General features: G+C 38.7%; 1 protein-coding gene across 1 annotated transcript; it reads right to left on the bottom strand.

Annotated features, from left to right (window-relative positions):
- Positions 1-15,965: 15,965 nt before the first annotated feature.
- Positions 15,966-18,883, bottom strand: LOC128508394 (fucolectin-like). The gene is made up of 6 exons (XM_053479716.1): positions 18,835-18,883; positions 17,960-18,004; positions 17,544-17,826; positions 16,672-16,811; positions 16,482-16,573; positions 15,966-16,043 (listed from the first exon to the last, which is right to left on the bottom strand). The coding sequence occupies exons 1-6, from the start codon at positions 18,869-18,871 to the stop codon at positions 15,966-15,968; spliced, it is 675 nt and encodes a 224-aa protein (XP_053335691.1). The 5' UTR covers positions 18,872-18,883.
- Between the last annotated feature and the right edge of the window lie 6,002 nt (positions 18,884-24,885).

The following is a 24,885-nucleotide window of genomic DNA, read 5'->3' as shown; positions in this document are numbered from 1 at the left end:
TTGCCTCCTGGACTTTTCAAAAAAGAGGACATTTACGTACATCGCAAGTGAAGGCAAATTCAATACCTTGCCGATTTATTCTGGAAGCGATGGGTGCATGAATACTTGCCCTTGCTTCAGGAGCGCCAAAAATGGTCTCAAGTGAGAAAAAACCTTACAATCAGAGACGTAGTCCTAATAATTGATGAGTCTTCTCCAAGAAATTCATGGGTCGTCGGACAGATCACGAAAGTGTTCCCTGATAAAAAAGGACTTGTGAGACATGTGCTGGTCAAAACTAAAACCAGTACCCTGGAAAGACCCATCGATAAGCTGTGCCTCATATGTGAAATGGACTGTTAATTACCTCATAAAGTAGTTATGTTCCTTTCATTTGGTATGCAACAATATAAATACCTTAAGTTAAACCGTTAACAAATGTTTAAAGTGTTAAGAAAGTTCATTCAAATTTTAATCTAATAGTAAATTTTGTGGCCCTAAGGTAAAAAAAATAAAAATAAAAAATGTGTGTAATTGTCAGTCTTCCTGCCTGTCAATTAGGGGCTCGAAATGTAAAGGCCATATTTCATTCTTGTAATTTGTTGTTGTGTTTATTTTATTTCAGTCTATTAGTTAAGCATTAAGCATTAAGTATCATACTCGTAATTTGTATTGTGACATCATTTCATGAGTTGTTCTGTGACATCATCCCACAGCTGCATGTCTATCACGCACGTTAGTTGTGTGATCTAAGATGGTTGTCAAAAACAACACTGCGGCTGGGTTATATTTAAAATACACCCATATGTCGTCTCTACGTTCGCGACCACCAACCCCCTGTGTTAAAACTGTCGCCATTGTGGTCCATTGTCTGTGATGAGTGACAACAGTGTGACGTGCTGAGCAGGTTGTGCGCTGCATGCCAGGTGATGGGCGTGACCAAACAAGGATAGAATGAAGCAACAGATACTTTTTAGGTTTTAATTGACACGCACAATAAGCAGAAATGTCATGCATTTTAAACGTCTGACAGACCACCCACTAACATTTTCATCCATTCTCGTCTTGTCAACGAAAACTCACACAAGTCTCGTCATGTTTTAGTCATCAAAGAGCAGTGTTTTATCTTTTCACCGTCTCGTTATCGTCATGAAAAAAAGTGGCGTCAACGAAATTATTTGACGAAAACAACACTGAACCAAACCAAAGTGTATTAAACAAAACAAAACAACAACAAACAAACAAGGTGCACCAAAACCAATATATACAAAATATTTACAAATATAAACTATGTGTGTGATGTATGCGGGTGTGTAAGTGCGTGTATGATTGTCAAGAGTCAGTGTTATTGCAGTGTGTGAAATGCTGCAAGGGAGAGATTGGCTCGGCCTAACCGGGATAGATGACAAATCCGAGAGCTCGAGTAACAGAATGAGAGGTGATTGGTTAGTGTCCACGAGGAATAATCCGACCACGGTGTTCACTGTTTCTTTCAGACATCCTGCCACTCTTGGATTGATATTATTCAGGATTCGCCCCACTAGTTCTTTCTCAGCGATATCAGGCTTCCACTTCATACAGAGGGCACGGTAGTCATAGGCGAAGTCTCTAAGGCGTTGACTAGGCTGCTGTACCAGAGACCCTAAGTTTTCTTCAACTTCCATGAGGTAGTCATCAGGTAAGCAAGCCGCCATAAATGCCTGTTTAAAAGACTTCCAGTCCTTCACCTTGCCTTTCTCTGCCTTCCACCAGCTCAGAGCAGGTCCTCGTAGAACCGTGCTCAAGGGTTCCTAGCAGTTCTGGGCTGGGCAGTGGTCTGATCTCCAGATAATTCTCACAATGTTCGATGAAGTTGCGCACATCTGTCTCTGAAGCTGGAAACTCCAGGCGAATGGGTGAATGGCCATAAAAGGAAAAAGAAAACTGTCCGTACTGGACTCAGTAGGAGTAAATCAGTGTGTAGTAGGACCCACTCATAAAGCAGGTCACACTTTAGATTTAATAATATTATTCGAATTAAGTATAAGAAATTAATTCACAATTCCACTATCTGAAGTTATCTCAGATCACTATCTTGTCTCAATTCAAGTGTGTCACAGTAATAATGTACGCACAGCGTCGCGCTACCGTATGAAACGTACATTCACATCAACTACCAAACAGAGTTTTATCAGTAATCTCCCAGAGTTCCCAACTTCGATTAGATCACCGTCTGACCCCACAGAACTCCATCAGGCGACTAAATATTTAGAGTCGACATTTCGCTATACCTTAGATAATGTAGCTCCAGTTAAAAGAAAAATTATTAGAGATAAAAAACTTGCTTCCTGGCATAACGATCACACAAGCACTTTAAAACAGACCGCTCGAAAATTAGAACGTAAATGGCATCAAACTAAATTACTAGTATTTCAAATAGCATGGAAGGAGAGCATCCTGAACTATAGAAAAGCTCTTAGTGTAGCTAGATCAACATATCTCTCCACTCTTATAGAAAACAACAAAAATAATCCTAGATTCTTATTTAATGCTGTAGCCAAATTAACCAGAAATAAGACCACTGCAGAAATCTCCACAACAACATCATGCAATAGTGAGGACTTTATGAACTTTTTAAATAATAAAATTGTAAATATTAGGCATAAAATTGAGGTTTTGAAACCAAACAATGTAATTGATGCAGATGTTAATCTAGCCATGTCAGATCAGCACCTAGAATACTTTACTCCCCTTGAAGAGAATGAACAAATTTCACTCATCTCTTCTTCAAATTCATCAACCTGTATATTTGATTCTGTACCGACACATTTTCTTAAACAGATAGTACCAGCAATAACAGAACCCCTGTTGAGAATAATTAATTCTTCACTCAGCATTGTTTATGTTCCGAAATCTTTTAAATTAGCAGTTATCAAACCAATAATTAAGAAACCTGACCTCGACCCCTGTCAGCTGTCCAGTTACAGGCCAATATCAAACCACCCCTTTATCTCTAAGATTCTGGAAAAGATAGTAGCGGAGCAGCTATGCTCATATCTACATAGAAATGGCATACATGAACTGTATCAGTCAGGATTTAGGCCTCATCACAGTACAGAGACAGCACTCGTTAAAGTAGTAAATGACATCCTATTGGCCTCTGATCAGGGTTGTGTAACTATGCTTGTATTACTTGACCTCAGTGCAGCTTTTGACACCGTTGATCACGCTATTCTTCTTCACAGATTAGAAAATGTAGTAGGAATTAAGGGTACAGCCCTCTCCTGGCTCAGATCCTATCTGACCCATCGTTATCAGTATGTAGACTTAAATGGTGATTATTCTGCATGTTCTCTAGTGGAATTTGGCGTTCCGCAGGGTTCAGTTTTAGGTCTACTGCTTTTTTCCCTTTACATGCTTCCTCTGGGCAACATAATCCGTAAGCATGGTATTAGTTTTCATTGTTATGCTGACGATACACAGTTATATGTCTCAGCAAAACCTGATGAGAAAAAACAGCTTACTAAAATTGAGCAATGTGTGCAGGACATAAGAAATTGAATGCTAATTAACTTCCTTCTGCTTAATCCGGATAAGACAGAAGTTCTAATCATAGGGCCGCATACAGCTAGGAGTAAAATTTTAAATCACACCGTAACTTTAGATGGCCTTTCTGTTCCATCAAATGCAACAGTGAAAGACCTTGGTGTGATTATTAATTTCAGCCTTTCATTTGAAGCACATGTAGATAATATTACCAGGATAGCATTCTTTCACCTCGGAAATATTGCCAGGATAAGAAATTTATTGTCGCTAAACGATGCAGAAAAACTAGTTCATGCTTTTATCACCTCTAGGTTGGACTATTGTAATGCCTTACTGTCTGGTTGTTCAGCTAGATGCATAAATAAGCTTCAGCTAGTCCAGAATGCAGCAGCGAAAGTCCTCACTAGAACCAGAAGATATGAGCACATCACCTCTATCTTATCTTCACTCCATTGGCTCCCTGTGAAATTTCCCATTGATTTTAAAATACTACTCTTGACATATAAAGCATTAAATGGTCTCGCGCCGCAGTACCTGAGCGAACTGCTAGTGTCTTACGATCCGCCACGCCTACTTCGATCAAAGGATGCAGGCTGCTTGTCAGTACCGCGTATTATGAAAAATAAAGCTGGGGGCAGAGCTTTTTCTTACAAAGCCCCAAAATTATGGAATAGTCTTCCAAATAGTATTCGGGACTCAGACACAGTCTCAGTGTTTAAGTCCAGGCTAAAAACCTATTTATTTAGTCAAGCATTTTTATAAATAGATTTGCCATAGGTAAAGGAGCAGATCTGGGGGACTCATGGACGTAGAGTATTATGGTGAACTGGTATGTTTGGATGCTGTCTTCCTCACTCTCATTGATCACTCAGGTTTGCTGACGATGAGGTGATTGTTTGTTTTACATGTCAGAAAGCCCTCATGTTTGTGTTTCCTTCTGGCTCTCCCTTTTAGTTATGCTGTCATAGTTAGTCCTGCCGGAGTCTCTGCTTGCACTCTACAGTTAATATACATTTACACATTATACATTGTGTGACTGTGACCATACATAACTGCCATCTCTCCTCTTCTTCTCTTCCCCCCTCTTTCTCTTTCCTCTCTCCTCCTGTCTCCCCCTTTCACTCTTTCTCTCTCTCTATCGAGCTACACATGTCGTTCCTGAGCTGCCAGTGATCCAGACTCCCTCTGTCCTCCGGACCTGTCTGACCCATCCTGGTGCCCCGCTTTTGGCTGAAGATCTCGTCACATGGATGCCCCGTGTGTCTCTCTGGGATGCGTCTGATATCTGGGAATGATTCTCTCATGGCTTGCTTACCAGGGACAAATCATTTTGATTCATACAAATTCACATTTCATACAAACTTAAATAATTCTTTTGACTGTGTAAAGCTGCTTTGCGGCAATAAAAATTGCTAAAAGCGCTATACAAATAAAATTGAATTGAATTGAATTGAATTGAAGAAAAGGGGAAACTGAGGAGGTAAGCTAAGCAGAAGAGTGTGGTTGAACACAAGGAGGAATGTTGTATGTTTCATGACTGCTTATTTGCTTTACCTTTGCCATAGATGCTGTGATCGCAGTGCTGGGAGAATGTAGAGCAGGAGTTTGGGGAGATTCAGGAGTGTAGGCCTGTAACCTTTATATGGAGGGCGTACTCGTGAGCCACAGTTTTTTCATCTGGTTTTCCCAGTTCACGTCACGCCGCAGAAAACAGTCAGTGACCACTCTTTCCAGTTTCTCTAGGGCCTCTTGGCAGTAGCGCTCCAGCCCTTCTAAGCTAGCGTCCACTGCGTCACGAAAACTGGTTTCTCTGGTCAGACTGCTGTTTATGGATTGTCTAAAATCCTGCTCCAACGTGTTCACTTTGTCTGTAAGCGCCACCATATCCATCTTGCATTGAGTTAGTTCAGTTTGCATTGTGTGCATCACATTAATATCAGACCCATGAGCAATAATATCATCAACATCATTATCATCATCATGTCTGTCAGATATATATAGTGAACTAATCAATGATGTTATTTCAGCTGTACTGTTTCGGCGTGTTACAAATGCATCGTCTACATCCTCCAGCCCATTATTAGCTACAGCATGGTTGGCCTTCACGACACCACTAGCATTAGCGTTAGCATTAGCTATGTTAGCATCCATTTTGTTCTGCTACGACACACAAAACCGGAAAATACCCGAAAATACCGGTTTCCCGTACGTACGGGCCACCACTATGTAACGTTTGGATTTAATTAAACCATTAGTTACTTTGCTACAGGGTCGAGAATCAAAATACGGGTTTTTAAACAACACTTCTGGTATTGCGCAATCAAGGCAGGACAAGTAAAGATGCGGCACAATAACTAGATTTAAACCAAACCAAAGTGTATTAAACAAAACAAACAAACAAACAAACAAACAAACAAACAAACAAGGTGCACCAAAACCAATATATACAAAATATTTACAAATATAAACAATGTGTGTGATGTATTCGGGTGTGTGAGTGCGTGTATGATTGTCCAGAGAGAAATTGGCTTAGCCTCACCGGGATAGATGACAAATCTGGGAGCTCGAGTAACGGAACAAAAGGTAATTGGTTAGTGTCCACGAGGAATAATCCGCCCAGGGAAAAGTACTCCTTCTGAATCATCTAACAAACACTGTTTTAAAACAAGCAGCGCGCTGTGGTAAATCTCTCCGTGCCGGGTTGCTCGCCGGTTCCGGCTTTATACCGGCACACAAGACCCGACTCACTTCCGAGTTCCCCTTGCGTTGCGATTGCGCATCCTCGCGAGAGCTTACCCTGTAACCAACACTGTCTATGGGTACAGGTAAAACCAGATAGGGCACATTTCCTTGCACAGGTGAGCAGCATTAGCTCCTTAATAATTTTTCTGTAATTTAAAATACCCCTTTATGTGGCTGCGCTACAATAAATGATATAAGATGTTACTGAAGCTACTATAGTCTACATTCTTCTGAGGTTTAAACGACCTGCAAGTATTTTAAAATCATTACTAGGCTTATATAACATAAACCCAGTTAACAATGTAAGGTTAGCCTGAACATTTTCTCAATATTTTTAAGCAACATTTGATTTCACAAAGATATTTATTCCCTTTGTTTAGTGATTAATTTATATCAAATGTGTTCCTATCATATTTAGGCAACACCTTTGTTAGAATTATTTTATATATAAAGAAGTAATTTCTACTCTCTTGCTCTCTTCCTCATAGATCTGATATTAACGTGTTAAATCTTTCCTGCTGCTATCTCCCTGTCTCCTCTTACATCTGCTCTTTAAAGTGTGAACGCTCCCACGCTCACCTTCTCATTTTTCTCTTTATGTCTCTCTCCCCTCTTTCTCTCCCCCTCTCCCCCTAACTCGAGCCAACATCTTGTGATCTGTCTCTGGACGGACACCTCTCTATCCTCCTCTCCTTTGATTCTTCAGGATCTCACCAGGACATTTCATGTTCTTTGTAGTTACATATGTTTATAGCACAGGCGTTTGGTCAAACATATATAAACTCCATCTTTTGCTGTTAATAAACAGAGACCTTTCTAACAGACAACGTGTGTGTGTGTTGCGCCAGAGAAGCTTACCGAAGCACAGCGGACAGACCGAGCAACTTGCCTCTTCTACTACGTAACTTTAGAAAAACTTTACAATTTGGGGGCTCGTCTAACCTTTTCTCTCCAGGAAGGTAAGTTAAGCATTACTTTTGCTATTGTACTTCCTTCCTTGGACAGAAAAGTTTTTAAACCAATAGTTCATTTATGTAATAAATTGGTGTATATTTGGGGTTTATTTTGGAAAAAAACACTTTATGCATGTTATTTTGTTTTTGGCTTGCGTTGTTTTTGGCATTACTCGCATTGATTTATTAATTAAAATACAGCGGCTGTAGCGTTTGTGGTTAATTGAAAGATATAGATAAAACTAGGCGCTTAACTGAACCTGAACCGGTGTTGTTAGCAATAAGATAAAAACATACACAGTGCTGTCGTTGCAAGTACCTACGTCATCAAACCACGTCCCGTTAGAGGAGATGCGCTACTTCGGGTGTGTTTTAAAAAGTTCTATGTTCACTAACTTCTGTTGTTGATGTAATTTATGCATTACAATATTAGTTATTTAGTGAGGCATTTGTAGCGTGCACTTTGTGTATAAGCTGGCCCTGTCGTAGAGGCGCGTGGTTAGAAAATAAATAAATTAATTGGTTATAGCCATATTCCTTAGAGTGTTCTTTGGAACAGGGAATGGCGTGCAGTTGCAGTTATACACGCGGAATGTGCATGAGTTTTATTGTCTTCCTGACGTAGAGGCGTGTGGACTCAGCTCGGCGCACCTGAGGTTCATTTTTCTGAGAGTGTTCTTAGAAACAGGGTAGATTGGCCGAATGCCTTATTAATTTACTATATTGGTATTTGATAATTGTGTAAATAATCTCCAAAGGTGTAGAGGCATGTGGGATTTGAAATAGAATCTATATTCCTGGTAGTGTTATCAGGAACGCAAAGATATTGCACATTTTGATAATACACTTATAAATTACAGTATTCTTCAGTTTTAAATAAATTCTGTTACACTCTGTTCGAACGTCACACCACCCGTAATTTAAAAAAATTATAAAAATAAAAAGTGTCTGCTTAACCTCGATAAGCTTGGTTTGTGTAACTTACTAACAAAACGGGTAATGGTCATTGCAAAGAGTCTCTTACTCCTAATGACTGGATGTATAATCAAGAATTTGGAATTTTTTGTTCAACCTTTCATTAACAATTTGGCTGGATGGACGGAGGGTTCTTTTCAGTGGAGACATTATCCAAGAGAAGGTTCATTTGACAATGCTGACATTATCACTGCTGATCTTTTAATTAATCAAGGTTATGGTGATCCACAGTGGGACAGTCAATATATGAAAAAAGCACTTACTACATGGTGTGATTTGAAACCGAAGTGGGATGGTGAGTGCTCTAAAAATGTCATAGCTAAAAATGGTAAAGATAATATTCGTAAGTGTAAACCGACCACCAACTCCAAACCACTCATACATGTTTTTCCTGTTCTCACTACTAAGGTGAAATCACCTATTGTCTCTGCTCCCCCTAGCTATTCTTCAACTACGGAGACACATAGCTCTCAAAATCAAAAGGTGTTGTCCACAGAGCAAGAACCCCACAGTGAGTATGTTGACCTTGGTACTGAGTAATGATCCACAAAACCTACCCATTTTAATGTTAAATGTCAATGGTACTCCTTATCCTTTTATGATAGATACTGGAACTACATGCTCTTCTTTTAGTGGTTCTCAGTACCGCGGACCTGTTTCAGCATTGACTATAAGCTCTGCAAAATTAATAATATTGTAATTCCTGCCAGTCCTATTGTTCCAGACATCCCATCCATCTTGACGTCAATACCTCCAAATAATTTATATTTTACAGTAGTTGATTTGTGTTCTGCTTTTTTCAGTGTCCCTGGCAGACGCAGCCTATATTCGCTTTCACCTTCAAAAACCAACAACTGACCTGGACTTGTCTTCCTCAAGGGTTCATAGACTCTCCAGCTCTGTTGTAAGAGATGCCATGGCTTCCCAGACCCTGCCTGAGAAAGTCCGCCTTCTGTCGGCGACATCCTCCTCTCACCTGAAACTGAGGACTTATGTCGCAAAAATTTACTGTGCATGCTGACACATCTGGATGATGTTGGATTCAAGGCTTCACTCACTAAGCTTCAATTTTGCTTACTGCAGGTCTCCTATCTGGGATTCACAATCGCCCAGGGACAAAGAACATTATCTGCTGACCGCATTTAATCTGTTGTCGAGATTCGTCCACCTGCCACTAAGCAAGCAATGATGAGTTTTCTTGGACTTATAAACAATTGTAGGCAGTTCATTCCTGACTGTTCCTACTATGACAAGATATTGCGCCAGTCATGCTCCTCCACTCAACCAGACAAAATCACATGGACATCTAAGATGAAGGACTCTTTTTGTTACCTCAAGCAATCTCTAAGTTCAGCTCCGGCATTGGGTCTACCTGATTATGACAAGCCATTTCACCTATATGTCTCTAAAGACGGGGGGTCGCAGTGGGGGTCTTAGCCCAAGATCACGGCGGGTCTTATCGGCCAGTTGCAAACTTATCTAAAACCCTAGATCCTGTAGCATCAGGACTTCCTGCTTGTCTGCAAGCTGTGGCTGCCTCTGCTCTCATTGTCACGGATGCTGAAAAGATTGTTCTCTCGTACCCCTTAGTATTACACTCTTCTCACCAAGGTATGACAATCCTTAATAATATTCAAACACAGCACATGACAGCTCAACGTCGTTCAGGATACGAAGCTATACTTTGTGCCACACATAATCTAACTATTAAACCATTAACACCTAACACTCCGGCTGTACTCTTATACCGCCTCATGACACTCTGTGGCCCCGATCAGACCCAACCAGACTGGGCTGATCATGACTGTTTACAGGGGATCACCACTACCTCGGCAGTACGCTCTGATTTATCTACCACTCCTTTAGAGCATGGCATCCATACAGTATTTATGTTGATGGCTTTTGTTCGAGGCCTAATGATAATGTAACATATTGCGGCTATTCTATCTGTCAACTGCCCAATATTGTATTAGAAGCTTATTCGTTGCCCTTTCTTTCAGCGCAAGCTGCTGAACTTACCGCTCTTACTCGTGCATGCCTCCTATTTAAAAATCAACCTGTTACTATTTTTACGGATTCGCAGTATGCTTATGGTGTCACACCTGATTTTGGAAAGATTTGGGCTTTGCGAGGTTTTAAATCAGCCGATGGAAAGCCTATTTCACATGCTACTCCTGTAACTGATCTTTTACAAGCTAGTTTGCTTCCTTCACAATTGGCTATAGTTAGGGTCAAAGGTCATGCATCTGGTGACTCTGAAGAGGTTTTGGGTAACTGTTTAGCTGATGAAGTTGCCAAATGGGCCGCTAAAAAAGCACCTTTGTCCCCACAGGTTTGTAGGGATACAGTATTCTCTCTGACGTCCCATGTCTCCGTGCCAAGTTTGGCATCTGACATAGCCTTCTTGCAAACCCATTCATCACCCGAAGATCTACATTTTGGGTTGGTGGGTAAACCGTATGATCGAGGACAGATTGTGCATTTGCAATATCAAACAGGCTACACTTGTTCTATTAGATTCCTGTTTGATCTGTGCTCGCGCAAATACACAAGGACAACATGTTAAACATGATGCCTTGCCGATGCCTACTGCACCATTTCAATGTTTACAAATTGACTTTACACACATGCCACCTGTCAGAAATCTTAAATACATGCTTGTAATTGTGGACAGATTTTCTAAATGGGTAGAAGCATGCTCAAAAGAAAATGCAACAATAGTAGTTAAAATTCTGCCTAAAGAAATCATTCCTAGACATGGTATTCCAACATCTATTGACAGTGATAATGGCACCCCCTTCGTCTCCAAAGTGACACAAAAATTGTGTAAATTTTTAAGCATTGATTGGAAATTTCACATCCCCTACCATCCCCAAAGTTCTGGTGTGGTAGAAAGGATGAACAGAACAATCAAAGATAGGTTGACCAAAGCCATGATGGATACAGGTAAGAACTGGGTTGACCTGTTACCGTCTGTGCTTTGTAAAATTAGAATGACACCCAATTCTACAACCAAACTTTCACCATTTGAGATTATAATGGGACGACCATTCCCCACTCCCTGGATAAAAGGTAACCCTGGTGTTTCCCTTACAGGTGATCTGGACGTGATTGTCGGCGATTACACGCAAGCACTCATTGAAAAACTGAACAGTGTTCATGGTAATGTCTCTGCTTCTCTTCCTCTGCCTACAGACAAGCCAACTCATTCTTTCATCCCAGGTGATACAGTGCTGGTGAAAAGTTTGAATCCCAGGAAGGTGGGGGACGCTGCCTACAGTGCACCTACAACTGTAATTGCAGTGACTCGCACAGCTGTTCTCACAGATTCACAGCCACAGTGGATTCACGCCAGCCTTGTGAAGAAGGCACCGCAGACGACTCTGACTGCTTGAGGTAATCGACCACTACTTCACAAGATCTCCTAGCTTGCACCGCGGGGCTAGTGGAGCGACACGTCCTGAAGACACCTCAAAAGGGGGCTCTCGTCGCTTCTCACCTTTTTCACATACACATATAGGTTCAACTTTGTATTAGCTTTTTTTCCACATTTTATTTTATTTTGTGCCAACGCCTGATGACCTATGTACTGTTAATTTAATTTCTTATTGTAATTCTAGAAGTGATTTAACCCTGACCATCTCCTTTATAACCTTTCCATCTATTCTCTTTATCATCCTTCTTATCAACTTTGCTAACTTTACTAATTATGAGTCTTTGTTCCTCCACGGTAATATTTTTTGCTATGTTGAGTGCAACAGTTTTGTCCCTAACAATAGCCAGCTTTCCTGATAACTCATTTTGGCAATACGCGACTTTTATTGCCAAAACAAACTAATGTCAATAATGGGTGCTTCGTTTGTACCTCTCTACCTCACTTAGCAGAACATCCATTTAAGCATGAACCGCTACCAAAGTCAGCTAACTACACTGTCTTTGCTGCTTCGTTTGCCAAACCAGATCTCTTGTTTCCTATAGACAGTCGTATTTTTGAACGAACAGGTTATACTCGTGGCCCATATTTAACTAATAAATGTCGTATGGAAACCTGCAATAATGGTTCTTACTGTGAGGATGCCTGTGTTTCTTTCCAGGACAATTACACTGTCACTCTTCCTCTTAATTATTTAATGGCTGTTTCTGTCGTGACTTTAAAACCCACGATAATTTTTCCTTTATGCTTTCAGACAAACATTGTAGGGACTTTACCAGAATATATCTGCCAGACAATTTATATTCCCTGCACAGGTAGGGACTGTAGCTGCTCCTCACCGTCTGCCCAATATAACTGTTCATTTACAACTCCTAATGAGAAAGGCACCCAGATGCTTGTAGACTGGTGGTGGATATGTGGTGGCCTTGCCCGTGATCATTTGCCTCATGATTGGTCAGGTCGGTGTGCCCTGGCTCCTCTACAGGAACCCATTACTATCATTCACACAAATCCCCATAATAATCATGGAAGAATGAAACGATCTATCTATGACTCTTTGGATGACAATTTTCCACCACCTGAGCATCAACTTAAATCTAAATTTGCTACATTTTGGGAGGCACTTTTTCCACAATACGGTATAACACAATTGTGGAATCAATTAGAAGTAACCCATTATCGCCTGGTATCTTTTGTGAATGCTACCAGCTTTGCCATTTCTGACATTAAGGAAGAATTGACAGCTCTTCGTTTGACCGTTATACAAAACAGAATGGCTTTGGATATTTTACTTGCTAAGGAAGGTGGTGTTTGTGCTATGGTTGGTAGCCAGTGTTGTACATACATACTCCCTAACGACGACATTCATGGTAACATTTCTATTGCCCTTGAACAAATGCATAGAATCTCTAGACAACTAAACAATGATGAACGGGGTAACACAAACTGGGGACTTCTCTACTCTTTGTTTGGCTCACTTGCCCCTTACTTTGCAATGATTATTCCTGTACTTTTTGTCTTCCTACTTCTCTTTTTGTTTGGCCCTTGTATTTTTAGCTGCCTACGGTCACTTATCTCTCGTTATGTTTCCGCCGTGCTGGATGGTTCTTATGTGGCCCTTCATGTGCAGGACCTTAATTACCTTGAAGACAGTTTAACTACTGTAACTGACATTCACAAATTCATTTAGAATTTAAGGTGGCAACTGTTAGAATTATTTTATATATAAAAAAGTAATTTTTACTATCTTGCTCTCTTCCTCATAGATCTAATATTAACGTGGTAAATCTTTCTTGCTGCTATCTCCCTGTCTCCTCTTACATCTGCTCTTTAAGGTGTGAACGCTCCCACGCTCACCTTCTCATTTTTCTCTTTATGTCTCTCTCCCCCCCCTCCCTCTGGCTTCTTCCCCCTCTCCCCCTCTCCCCCTAACTCGAGCCAACATCATGTGATCTGTCTCTGGACGGACATCTCTCTATCTTCCTCTCCTTTGATTCTTCAGGATCTCACCAGGACATTTACAATGGTTCATGTTCTTTGTAGTTACATATGTTTATAGCACAGGTGTTTGGTCAAACATATAAACCCCATCTTTTGCTGTTAATAAACAGAGACCTTTTTGAAAGACAACGTGTGTGTGTGTGTGTGTGTGTGTGTGTGTGTGTGTGTGTGTGTGTGTGTGTGTGTGTGTTTGACTGTCTCTCCTGGCGCCAGAGAAGCTTACCAAAGCACAGCGGACAGACCGTGCAATTCCCCTCTCCTACTACGTAACTTTAGAAAAACTTTACAACCTTTTTTCCCATTAATTTTTCCATTAATTTTTCCATTACTGTTTCAGGTAGTTTATGTTTCATATCCAGTGCGCACAATAGAGAAGCATCTTCTTTCTCGTGCAGAAAACACTGTACGTCAACATCAGTTTGCACATTGGATAGCTACCGACAAGCTTTTACTGCTCCGGCTTACATGTTGCGTTGCTAGCCCGAGCATGGATTGTACACCGGGGACTGTCACATCTGCACAACTCCCTACTCCTCAACCGCAACCTGAAGTAGCGGATCCTATTATGGCTGAGAGTTTTCTGTGTGTTTTTTTCCTTCGTCAAGAACTAAATTAAACAAGCAAAAGAAGAGAGAAATGCCGTAGACATGCGAGCCTGTTCCTCACGGTCAAATGACCGAAGTGCTGGAATGTGCATTAGCCACACTCCCTTTAGGGCCAAAAAAAAACTTTCAGAAAAAAGCCCACAAAGATATATACCTCCACACCAGTGCAATTCATTCACCCAAATACCCCATTCAGACATGCCATGTCTACAGAACCAGATCTCTCTTGTTCAACCTCCTCCCAGAGCCTTTGGGCCGAAAGTCAGCCAGACATAAATAATCTCCCTTCTCCCACCCACTGGGTCAGAGTCGGTGGTGCCCCACTCCTAGTGCTCATAGACGCAAGGAGTGCCATCACTTCAGCACGTCCATCACCCCGTCCCCTCCCTATCACTTGTGTACATGACAGCCAAGGGGAGTCCCAGTGGCACGTTTTACGGTGGAGGATGAGAGGGGAAAACACAGTTTGATAGCGGGGATCATGCCCAAACTCCCAGTCTCTTTGTTACTAGGAAGAGACTGGCCTGGAACATGACTGGAAAAGAAAGAGAAGGAGGAAAGGCGGAGGAAAAAGCAGATGCAGAAGCGGTAAGTGAGGAAAACTCTCAGATTAATTTCTTTCGATTAATCTGACAGGGGAAATCTGACATCATATTTTCTAATAAAAAAGGACTTCTATACTATCACACAGAGAGAAGAGGAGAACCCAGGGATCTGCTAGTCGTCCCACAGGGAAAAAAAATACACCGTGTGCACATGCACCTACTTGATGGTCATCTCAGAGAAAAAAACACCAAGGCAAAAAATTAGAGACAGATTTCACTAGCCAGGTTTGTAAGCCCAAGCGAGGAGTTTCTGTCAGCGATGCCCGAAGTGCCTAAAAATGGCCCAACGTAAGCCGGCCCCTGACCCTCTAATCCCACTTTCCATTATCAGTGTTCCTTCTCAGTGCATCGGGATGAAACACCCTCATAAATATTGCTTGAGTATGTGTGTATAAAAATTGTCTTCAAGCAGCTTTACACAATCAAAAGAATTATTAAAGTTTGTATGAAATGTGAATGTGTATAAATCAAACTGATAAGATTAAGTGGCCCCAATACAGCAGCCCCCTCAATCACTACAGCCACAATTCTTCTCAAAAGTAAAGTACAGGTTAATTTATTTTATTTTTGTAAAAATTATTTATATTTTGTATTAATTATTTATAGATTAATATTTTGGGATTGGGGAATGAATTGTCAGAGCTTACATTATTTCCTATAGGGTGTTTTTTATACAAGAGTTTTGGTATACACGCACGCTTTCGGAAAAAAATTATGCTTGCAATCCAAGGTTCCAGTGTACCTTCTTAATTTGTCTAACAATAATTAGTACTTAGAACTAATTATAATTAGGTCATTATGTTAAGCCGTTTTATACTGTATATAGCTAAGAGGATTATCATAATGACCAAATTTAATTACTTAAAAAATATATGGCTGCCATTGGCCAATAGGACATCAGCAGGTGTCTAAAAAGGTTCTTGTCAAACTAGTGTGATGAACCTTAAATGGTAGGTTAACAGAGAGAATTTTATTACTATCCTTTTAATACCCACTACATTCTCACTGCAATTGTGGGGGTGGGTCCCAATTTATAGAGGTTGGGCTTAAGTTCAAATGGTTTTCTCTCCAGAACCAAACTTGACTTGAGCTGAACTTTGGTGTGCTTTTACATTTACTAAAGTGTTTTTACATTTATTACTTACTTTTAAGTTACAGTTTCCAGTTCTGGTTCCTTTGTCCAACGAATCTGAAACACTGATAACTGGACATTGGAAGAGTTGATCTATGAAGAAAAATTACCAATATGCGCTATCCAATACTTTTTTAAGCAGTATATATCATAATGCACTTAATCGATTACTACCTTTAGGTCATCTTATGTTATGTATTTCGGTCATCAATATCTACATTTATAGTTATATTCTTATTAAGAAGCACTACTGGACCAACAATGACCAACAATATTATTGAGATAGTGTACCACTCTCAACCCAGCAGTGGTGGATCACATGTGCATGGGAAGTAAAAGCAATTTATTAAATCAATGCTGATTTGTAAAAATAATCCAGCTAACAGTGTGAATTAATATTAAACAGCAGAGGAGCAAGAAGCTGTGCAACTCAACAGAGGGGCTGCGATCAATAATAGATAATGAGTGTAACTACATAGTGTGTATACCTAATAAACTGATAACGAGTGTATATTCACACAAAACTCACACCTTTTGAATAACTTCATCCCTAATCTTAGGGTTGTTGAGATCCTCACTACTGGTGAGCTTCAATTGCAAAAATACCTTCTTAATTACAGGCACTACAAAAAGGTAAAACGTGTATTTTTAGCAGCTGTTATAAAACGTATTATTTTTTTTTTTTTTTTACGAAATTGTGAATTGAATGTAAAAATGTAACCTGGAACCCCATAGATTTGTACTTCACAAAGAGTAACAAACTGGTTAATATTGGGAATGATGATGTTCACGTAACGACCTCTCATATTGCAGGTGTAGTTTTCAGAGGCACCAGCAGCAATGCTAGAAATAACAACACACCTGCAGAGAGAGAGAGAAAGAGAGAGAGAGAGAGAGAGAGTTATTTAATCTTACGGTTAAAAGTTAAGTTAAATCCAAGGTTAATATTTTATATAAAAAAGTCTCTATCCTAAATTAATCTTTTTCAACCTAGACTGTGTAAAAGTTCTAGCATGACAAATACTTTGATATACTTTTATTTCAGTTGATAGATCTAATGTTGTGGACTATCTGTAAAACAAGATGCTCTCTTTATGAAAACTTAAAACAGGAGCTTCATAAATAAGCCAATCTTCGCTAAACTTATCATTATAATTATCAATATATTTATTTTAAGGATCAGAACAATTTCTTATTGAATGAATATGACATAAAATGTTACCAAATTAAAATGAGTGCAAACATATAAACCTGTGGTTTGTCTTGTTGATGAAAGAATTGTCACAGCTGCTGTTACAGAAAATTAATCATCACCTTCTGAACATTCAGATTCAATAGCACTAATGTACTGTATAAATGAGTACAATTCATTGCTTGATGACTTACATGCCAGTATTACACACATTGAATGATGTACTACAGTATATGCTTGAAAATCAGAAATAGTCAATTAATACAGCTATACATTTTCTATAAACAAAGTTGGATTTAAAAGTTGCTGAGTAATTATTTATACCTTTATGTTAATATGGTAAAATATTTGTTATTTAATTTAATTGTATAAAATAATTTATTAAAAAAAAAAAAACTCACCTGGGGTTAATGTTGCCATTGTTAATTAGGGAGTTACCGATGTGAATCTCAGCACCATTTATTCGTTCTGGACAGCAGTCACCTCTATTAGTAATGATTACATTGCTAATATCATACACTGCCAACAAATCCACTCTCCACCACGCGTTGTAGTCATTATTTGTACATGCACATGAGTTTAACCCGAAGTTAGATGCTGTGTTGTCATCAATAGCCAAGTTAGCAGAATAATAGTTTCCATATATAGAAGATTGTTTTGCTATTCCTCCTAAGGCTACATTGACTGGATGGGAAAATAAAACATTTTTATATACAGTAGGTAAATATAATTTAAAAGTATGAATGTATAAAATAGTGCAGAATTGTGAATATTAAGTGACTCTCTCTGTCTCTCACACACAAATGTACATTCTTACCTTCCTGTCGGGTCAGCATCCACTGCAATGACAAAATACATATACCTATACAAAAATTCATAATATTTAAGTAAAGTCAAATCATGTAGGCCTTTATTGTCATTTTAACCATATACAGTTTAGTACACAGTAAAACTAAACAGAGTTCCTCCTGGACCAACATGCTACATATAAACAACATAAATTAACAACATAAATTAACAAAAAACTAACTAAAAAAGCTAACTTAGAATCCTAAATAGCTGACTAGCTAAGTCGAAACATTAACACTATAAATTTACAACAAAAAAAAAAAACTAAGTACTATACAAAAAGACAACATAAAGTGCATGTGCAAATGTGCAAATGAGAGCGACAACACAACAAACAACACAATCCAATACTCTGATAATGAGTTGCGGTAGTGAGATAAGAGCAGTAAACATTTCTTGTAATTAGTAGCAAAGATATAAAAACAGTCCATGTGCAAATAGCTGGTAATAAATATTGTGCAAAAAGCAATTTCAGGTTGGTATGTGAGATTTCCTGATGGTTGTTGTTATCAGTTAAGTTCCATTTGTATTGAGGTGATTGAATTTTTTGTATCTGAGTGAGAGTGTGCATGTATGTGTTTGTGTGTATCAGTACAGTCGCTTTTTATTTAGGAGACGAATGGCTTGTGGAAAAAAGTGTTGTGTTCTTGTGTTCTTACACAGTCTACATGTGCCTGAACAACACATGAAGCAACATATTTGATTATAACTGTTTAGAGAGATTTAATGCGAAGAAACATAATTTACAAGAGACAGTTAATCAATCATAGTATACTGCAACTTACCATAAGTTAATTTTATAGGATACTTAAAATAAATTTGATACATAAAATCAGAGCTTACCTAAAAAATGAAGCATGGTCTTCCATGAATTTTTCATCTTTTGTTTAATCAGACTGATATAAACAGTGAAGAACAATTAACACAAAATAAATAAATGACACAGTAAAATCATCAGTATTAATTTAACATTTCGGAGTTTATTTAAATCCAAGTGGACTCATACTAACATGGCTAGGTATTATTTTAACATTTTAAAACAATGTTGCATTCAATATTTACGTCTTAGACTTACTGTGCAATTCTAAGTGCATCATAAAACAAATATATAATGTATCGAGCTAAATAAAGGCACAGTTTGAACAGGCTACTTACCTTGCTCTTCATTGACCAGGAAGTTGTCTCTATGACCATTTTACAATTAGTGTGCAGCTTTCCATTTGGAGTTTGCCAAATGATGATGCAGTTCATTTAATAGTCAAATGCACTCTGTTTTTCAAATTCAAATATATTTGCCCCAGATGACAGTCTATAATCATGTAAAAACTAAAAAGAAAAAAAGCTGAAGAAAAAAAGCTGAAAAACCTAAATCTTCCATTTTGGTTTTATTCGTGGGGTGTTCGTGTCAAACTGGGACTTGTGATGAACTTTCTTTTGAATAATTTTATAAATCTTATTGACATAAGATCTTACAGAAGAATTCACACACAGCATGGTGTTAAGACCTTTAGCCCCAGTAAATCATTTAAATGGTGTTAACATTTTAAAGAACGGTGCAGTGGCATGGTGGTTAGCACTGGATTTTCTCCGGGTACTCCAGTTTCCACTTCAAATACATGCAGATTAGGCTTTTCCACAATTTTTTCCCAAATTGCCATTGCCAATTTGTTGCAGCTTTCAGAATAGACGCATCTATCTTTGGGAACTGTACATTCAATCATTCATGAACATCACTTGCATACTAAAGAAACTCGGCTGGTATTTATTCCAATACAGTCCTCTACAGTCCCTTGCTCCAAGCCATTTCCACATGTTTGAGCCATTAAAGGGAGATTTTATTATAGTGGTATCTGTGAAGGGGGTGGGATATATTGATTAGCAAGAAAACATCAGTTCTCAGTTGCTATGTTGAAATCAGAAATTTCTTTTCCAGTATGCATTGAAGCTTGTTGCATATCAGAATGTATAACTGTAAAAGATTGGTGAAAGTGTCCACGCTGACCACTGTCCACCACTGAATGCTCCTGTAATGTCCACACAAGCATCAGTACTGAACCATGAAGGAATTAAAAAAGAAACAATTAAATTGTCTTTTGAATAAAGAGTAAGTTTAAATCAAGAGATTGCGCCAGTAACCATTTGTGACCAGTAGGCAGTGGCAGACAGAGATGGTGGGCAGCGACTTATCAGTAGCATGTCTACACAGAGTGGCGAGGGGCTAATCACTTTTTGTTAGCACCAGTCCGAAGTTGAAGGCACTGAAATCAAAGTTGCACCAAGCTGGCAAGGTGGGCATGAAATATAACTTGCACTCGCAAGTTAAATGGCAGCATGTCCTTGTCTAAAGCATTAAGAAGGTATGATGAGATGGGCACAGAATGGAGGTGGCACTCACAAGCTCCTTAGCAGCAAGTCCATGTTGGAAGATTAAACAGCCATTTATTGTTGGTGGCATATCCGGAATCTGGCATAAAAAAACAGACATGTCACATTCCTGTGGCTGTGGCGGCAGTTTAAAACTCTGGCCTTGAAGTCGATACCTTTACCGTTGCTGAGTCGCAGTAACTGGCTGTAACTGAAAAAAGAAGAGTTGCTGGGGCATCAAATACTCCATAATACCCATATCAGCCGTATCATGTTTAGCGGCCCCACACCCTCACATCCCTGATAATGGGAAAACCATGATGCCAGATAAGGCTGTTAGTGTTAGTTTCAGAGTGAGCGAGGAACGAAAGATTTTGGTGTGAAAAATCTGTCACTGGAGAATCTGTGGCATTTGCAAAATTATGATTTTATGTTTATACTGGAATATGTAGTATTTGTCTACGATTATTGGGAATATGTACTACTAAACTATTTCACAGATATTGCTGTGGTCCTCTATAGGTTAAGGTTAAGTTTTTCTTTTTTCTTTTTTTAGGTAAAACAGTATTTTGCATGACATTTGCGTTAGGTCATCCAAAGCTACTCATTTACCTCTCTAGAATGTATGGAAAACAAACTAAGCTCATTCATGTGGAAACAGCATATGCATAAAATATAAAATCATGCGAATACATGATCCGGTTAACTTTTAGTTAGTATTCACATTATATTGTGGCGTAGGCGAGGGATGTGTGTGATTTATGCTAAGGCTAAATTGGATGTGGTTCATTTTGAGAAGGTGTTGCTCATACTTGTGAACAAGTGCGTACCTAATAAAATCCTCCCAGCCATTTGCATTGGGCAACAGGGAAGCTCACTCGTCTCTCCAAGTTCCTTCCTAGTGGTTAAAAACGCTACAATATATTATAATTGAGAAAAATAGGACCTTAGTGATGATAGAATGAATCAGTACTCAGATTAAAAACAGGAGAGGAAGATGGCCAGACTGTTTCGAGCTAACAGAAAGGCTACAGCAAAAGCGTCTTGCAACAGATAAAACATCCAGCCAAATGAGGTGGCTAAGCTACAACCAAATGGGGTTTCTCTTCTGTTTGTCATCAGGTATAGTGGGGACAGTCTCATTAAAACTAAAAAAAATCCCTAACCTGATAAGTCTTAAATTTGGTTGTGAAAATGTAGACAAAGTCAGAAATTGGCATCATCCAACTTGAAAATTTAGATCATAATGTCAAAAAAAAAAAAAAAAAAATCAGGGAAATGATGTTGGTCTGAAAGCAAATGGTATTTTGCTCAGTATTATTCAGGTATTCCCAATACTGTGGCTGGTAAATGCACAGAATATACAGAAGTATGTCAACTTGTCAGGCACTCCAGGCACATCGAGTAATGCAAATTTTATGGAAACGTCTACTATGCAACCTTCTGACTGCATCATGAGCCTCTGATTTCTAGTCTATGGTATCTGCCAAAAAAAAAGCCTCACACAGTGTAAGCAGGCATTATGTTTTAATCTCATTACTAAGAATAGGAAAAAAAAATCACCACTCTACCAAGAGTTAACATTCCACCAAAAGTTTAGGAGTAGCATGCTGGAGTTATTAAGGCTCCTGGGCTTATTGTTGCTGTTATTAACTAGGATGTTGTTAATACTGTATGTCCATCTGTCTTTTCTAGACAGGTGTTGGTGCTGTTAGTGTTGACAAATCCATCCTCCACCACATGCTATTTTCAGCATGACTTATGGTATATCTGATTCTGTTTAGTGATTCACTTCCTACATTCAATAATGAAGATTTCAAAACTATGAAATAACATACAGTTGGCGGACAAGCGGTATGTTACTTTTACTGTCGCGGCGTATGCCGACAGCATTTGGGTTTGTGAGTTTCCTTGCTGTTTTTCCCGGCGCATTCATAATCATTAATCTACTTCTGCCGGTGCGCTTTGGAAAACTTCATATAAAAAATAATCCTGCATTTATTTTTAGGTGTGCCTGCTGTCACAGTTCTTTTATGGCTCTTTAAAGGAGTAAATAATTCAGTAAAAAGCCTGTAACTTTCCGTGTAATACAGGTACATCTGTATGAATAAATTGTTTAAATGTATCTATCATGAGCTATTGATCAGTAAATTATGTAAACGACTCAGTTTAGATGTAAGTACTGCATGTTTCCTCATCATAACATGCCTTGTATTGTTTTTAATCACTCTATACACAACCTGTGATTTTTATGCTATTTTAGAAATGGGAAATACAAATGGATTTTTTTTTTTCATTTTTTAAAATAAAATATTAACTATTGATATTTTATAAAAATACCAAAGAAAATTATTGTGTATAGAGTGATTACAACTAATACAATTTATGTTATGATAATTTAAAAAAAAAATCTCAATTTCTTCTATTCTAGTAAAACAGTAATAATGTCAATTTTAGAATCTAGAATCCAGAAGATGAAATTTGCAGAAATTTAAAAAGAGGCCTGAATCACTGCAGGTCTTCAAAATCCAGGTCTTAAAGCGGGGAGGGGTGCATTTTAGTTTTTCTGAATGTATAGGTGAGAACAGCTGATTCACACCTGGGGAGGGTGAATAATTTGCATTTAAATGTTGCCTGCCATTGTAAAGCACACACAGTAACACTAAAAGAACAACATCCCAGGACAAATAGGAATAAGAGCCCCTGATTATACAGCATAAATATTATTAAATATTACAACAAAAAAAAATTCCGCGCTCGAGAAAACTTTATGCGTGCGGGTAAGCGCTGATTAAACGTTTTAGGGAATTAAAGAGGAGGCAATAAACAACAATAGCCCCTGTTTAGAAAAGCTGTTTTATTTAGACTATATAAAATAATTCTGGATCTATTTTTAGGCGTCACAATGACGAAAAAACTTAATGATTTTGTAAAGTAATTAAAGCAAATGCTATTCTGTATTGTTTTCGGTGAACTTGAGCGCGTCAGAAAACGAACCGGAACTCATTTATTAAAATGGTCAGGGTGAGTCTCCTTGCTGTTTTTCCCCCAATGCATGGGGGAAAATCCTTTTTTACTTTATGCCTGCAGGTGAGCGCTGATAAGACTAGGTAGAAGGTTAAAGCCGAGGATGACGATATGTCACAGCGTGCGCCTGTGATGGGCATGCGCCCAAATCTACTATCATTCCCCGCTCAAGCTCGGTGAACTTTAACCAATGAAAATTAACCAAAACACCGTGTATACTCGCCTCACAAACGTGAAAAATATATACTTATAGGAAGCGAAATATCTGCTTTTATATAACTTAATAAAAAACTAATTATTAGATTATGTCATTCATATAAAATATGAATTGTAGGCGCACTCACTGGTGCGGAGACGACAAGATGACATTATCACCTTCAGCACAGCCGAAACCAAGGAAATCACTAATTTATCACTGAATTATTAAAATGGTCAGAGTGAGTTTCCTTGCTGCCCCTGAAACTTTAAACAGGACACTGGAAATCCGCCCTTTAATCCTCGCGCTCCCACAGCGCCTTTATTTCATGCAGGCACGCTGCCTCTGCGTGCTCCGTTCTGCCACTCTGCCCCACCGCCACCTGTCGCCAGCTGTGTGCCCGCATGCCAGCCAGACCTACACGTGCACTTCATCCCTTCCCCTTTCTTTTCGTTCTCCCTCCTTTAATCCTTTCCTTCACAATTTTACCTAAATAAATTATCCCTTTTTCCATAAGACCTCGCCTCATGTCCATGCTTCATGGTGCTACCCGTGCAAATAGGCTCAAACCTATTACAGATACCAAACCATGAGCCCAAACCTCATTTAAATTAAATTAACAAATATTGTAAGTAAATAACAATAGCCCAATTTAGAAATTCTTTCCGAGGCTGCGTTGGGCCGGTGTTATGCGCAGAGCGCCGGGAGATTTCCTAAAGCTCAAATCTCCGAAAACTACACTTGTACACAATAACAGTAATATTTCAAACATTTTGCAGGCTGCCGTTTGGAGAAAACAGAGAATAAAGAATAAACAAGTTGTTGGGTCAAAATAACCCAACCAGGTGTTAATTTGTAAATGACTCACTACATCTCATATGACCCAACATGAGCAACACAACAATGTGTTTAAAGTACCCGAAATAACCCAGAATTTTGACCCAGCATAAACCACCTAAGGATGTGCTTACAGAAACAACACAGCATTTTTATTGCGTCTTTTTTAAGTTATTGTAATGTTTTATTCTGAAAGGCTATTTCACTAGTTATTTCTATATTTAAAGTTTGATGCATTTTTGAATTAATTTTTTAAAATAACAGTAAACCAATTTAAACAGGGATAGGCTATATAGCAGTTCATTCTTTCGTACAAATAAAATTATCAGCTAGTGAACTTGATATTCTGTCCAACATTTAACTAATGTTTGTTTTTTTGACTCATTATTACACAATAAATATCAACATCTCTGGTTCAGATTTTTCATTTTTGTTGTATAAAGGTCTCAGATGTGAAAATTACAATCACT

The sequence above is a fragment of the Clarias gariepinus genome, chromosome 20 (assembly GCF_024256425.1).
Source record: "Clarias gariepinus isolate MV-2021 ecotype Netherlands chromosome 20, CGAR_prim_01v2, whole genome shotgun sequence".
NCBI classification, from domain to species: Eukaryota; Metazoa; Chordata; class Actinopteri; order Siluriformes; family Clariidae; genus Clarias; species Clarias gariepinus.
The sequence above is the reverse complement of the archived record's forward strand: the minus strand, read 5'-3'. Positions and strand labels throughout refer to the sequence as shown.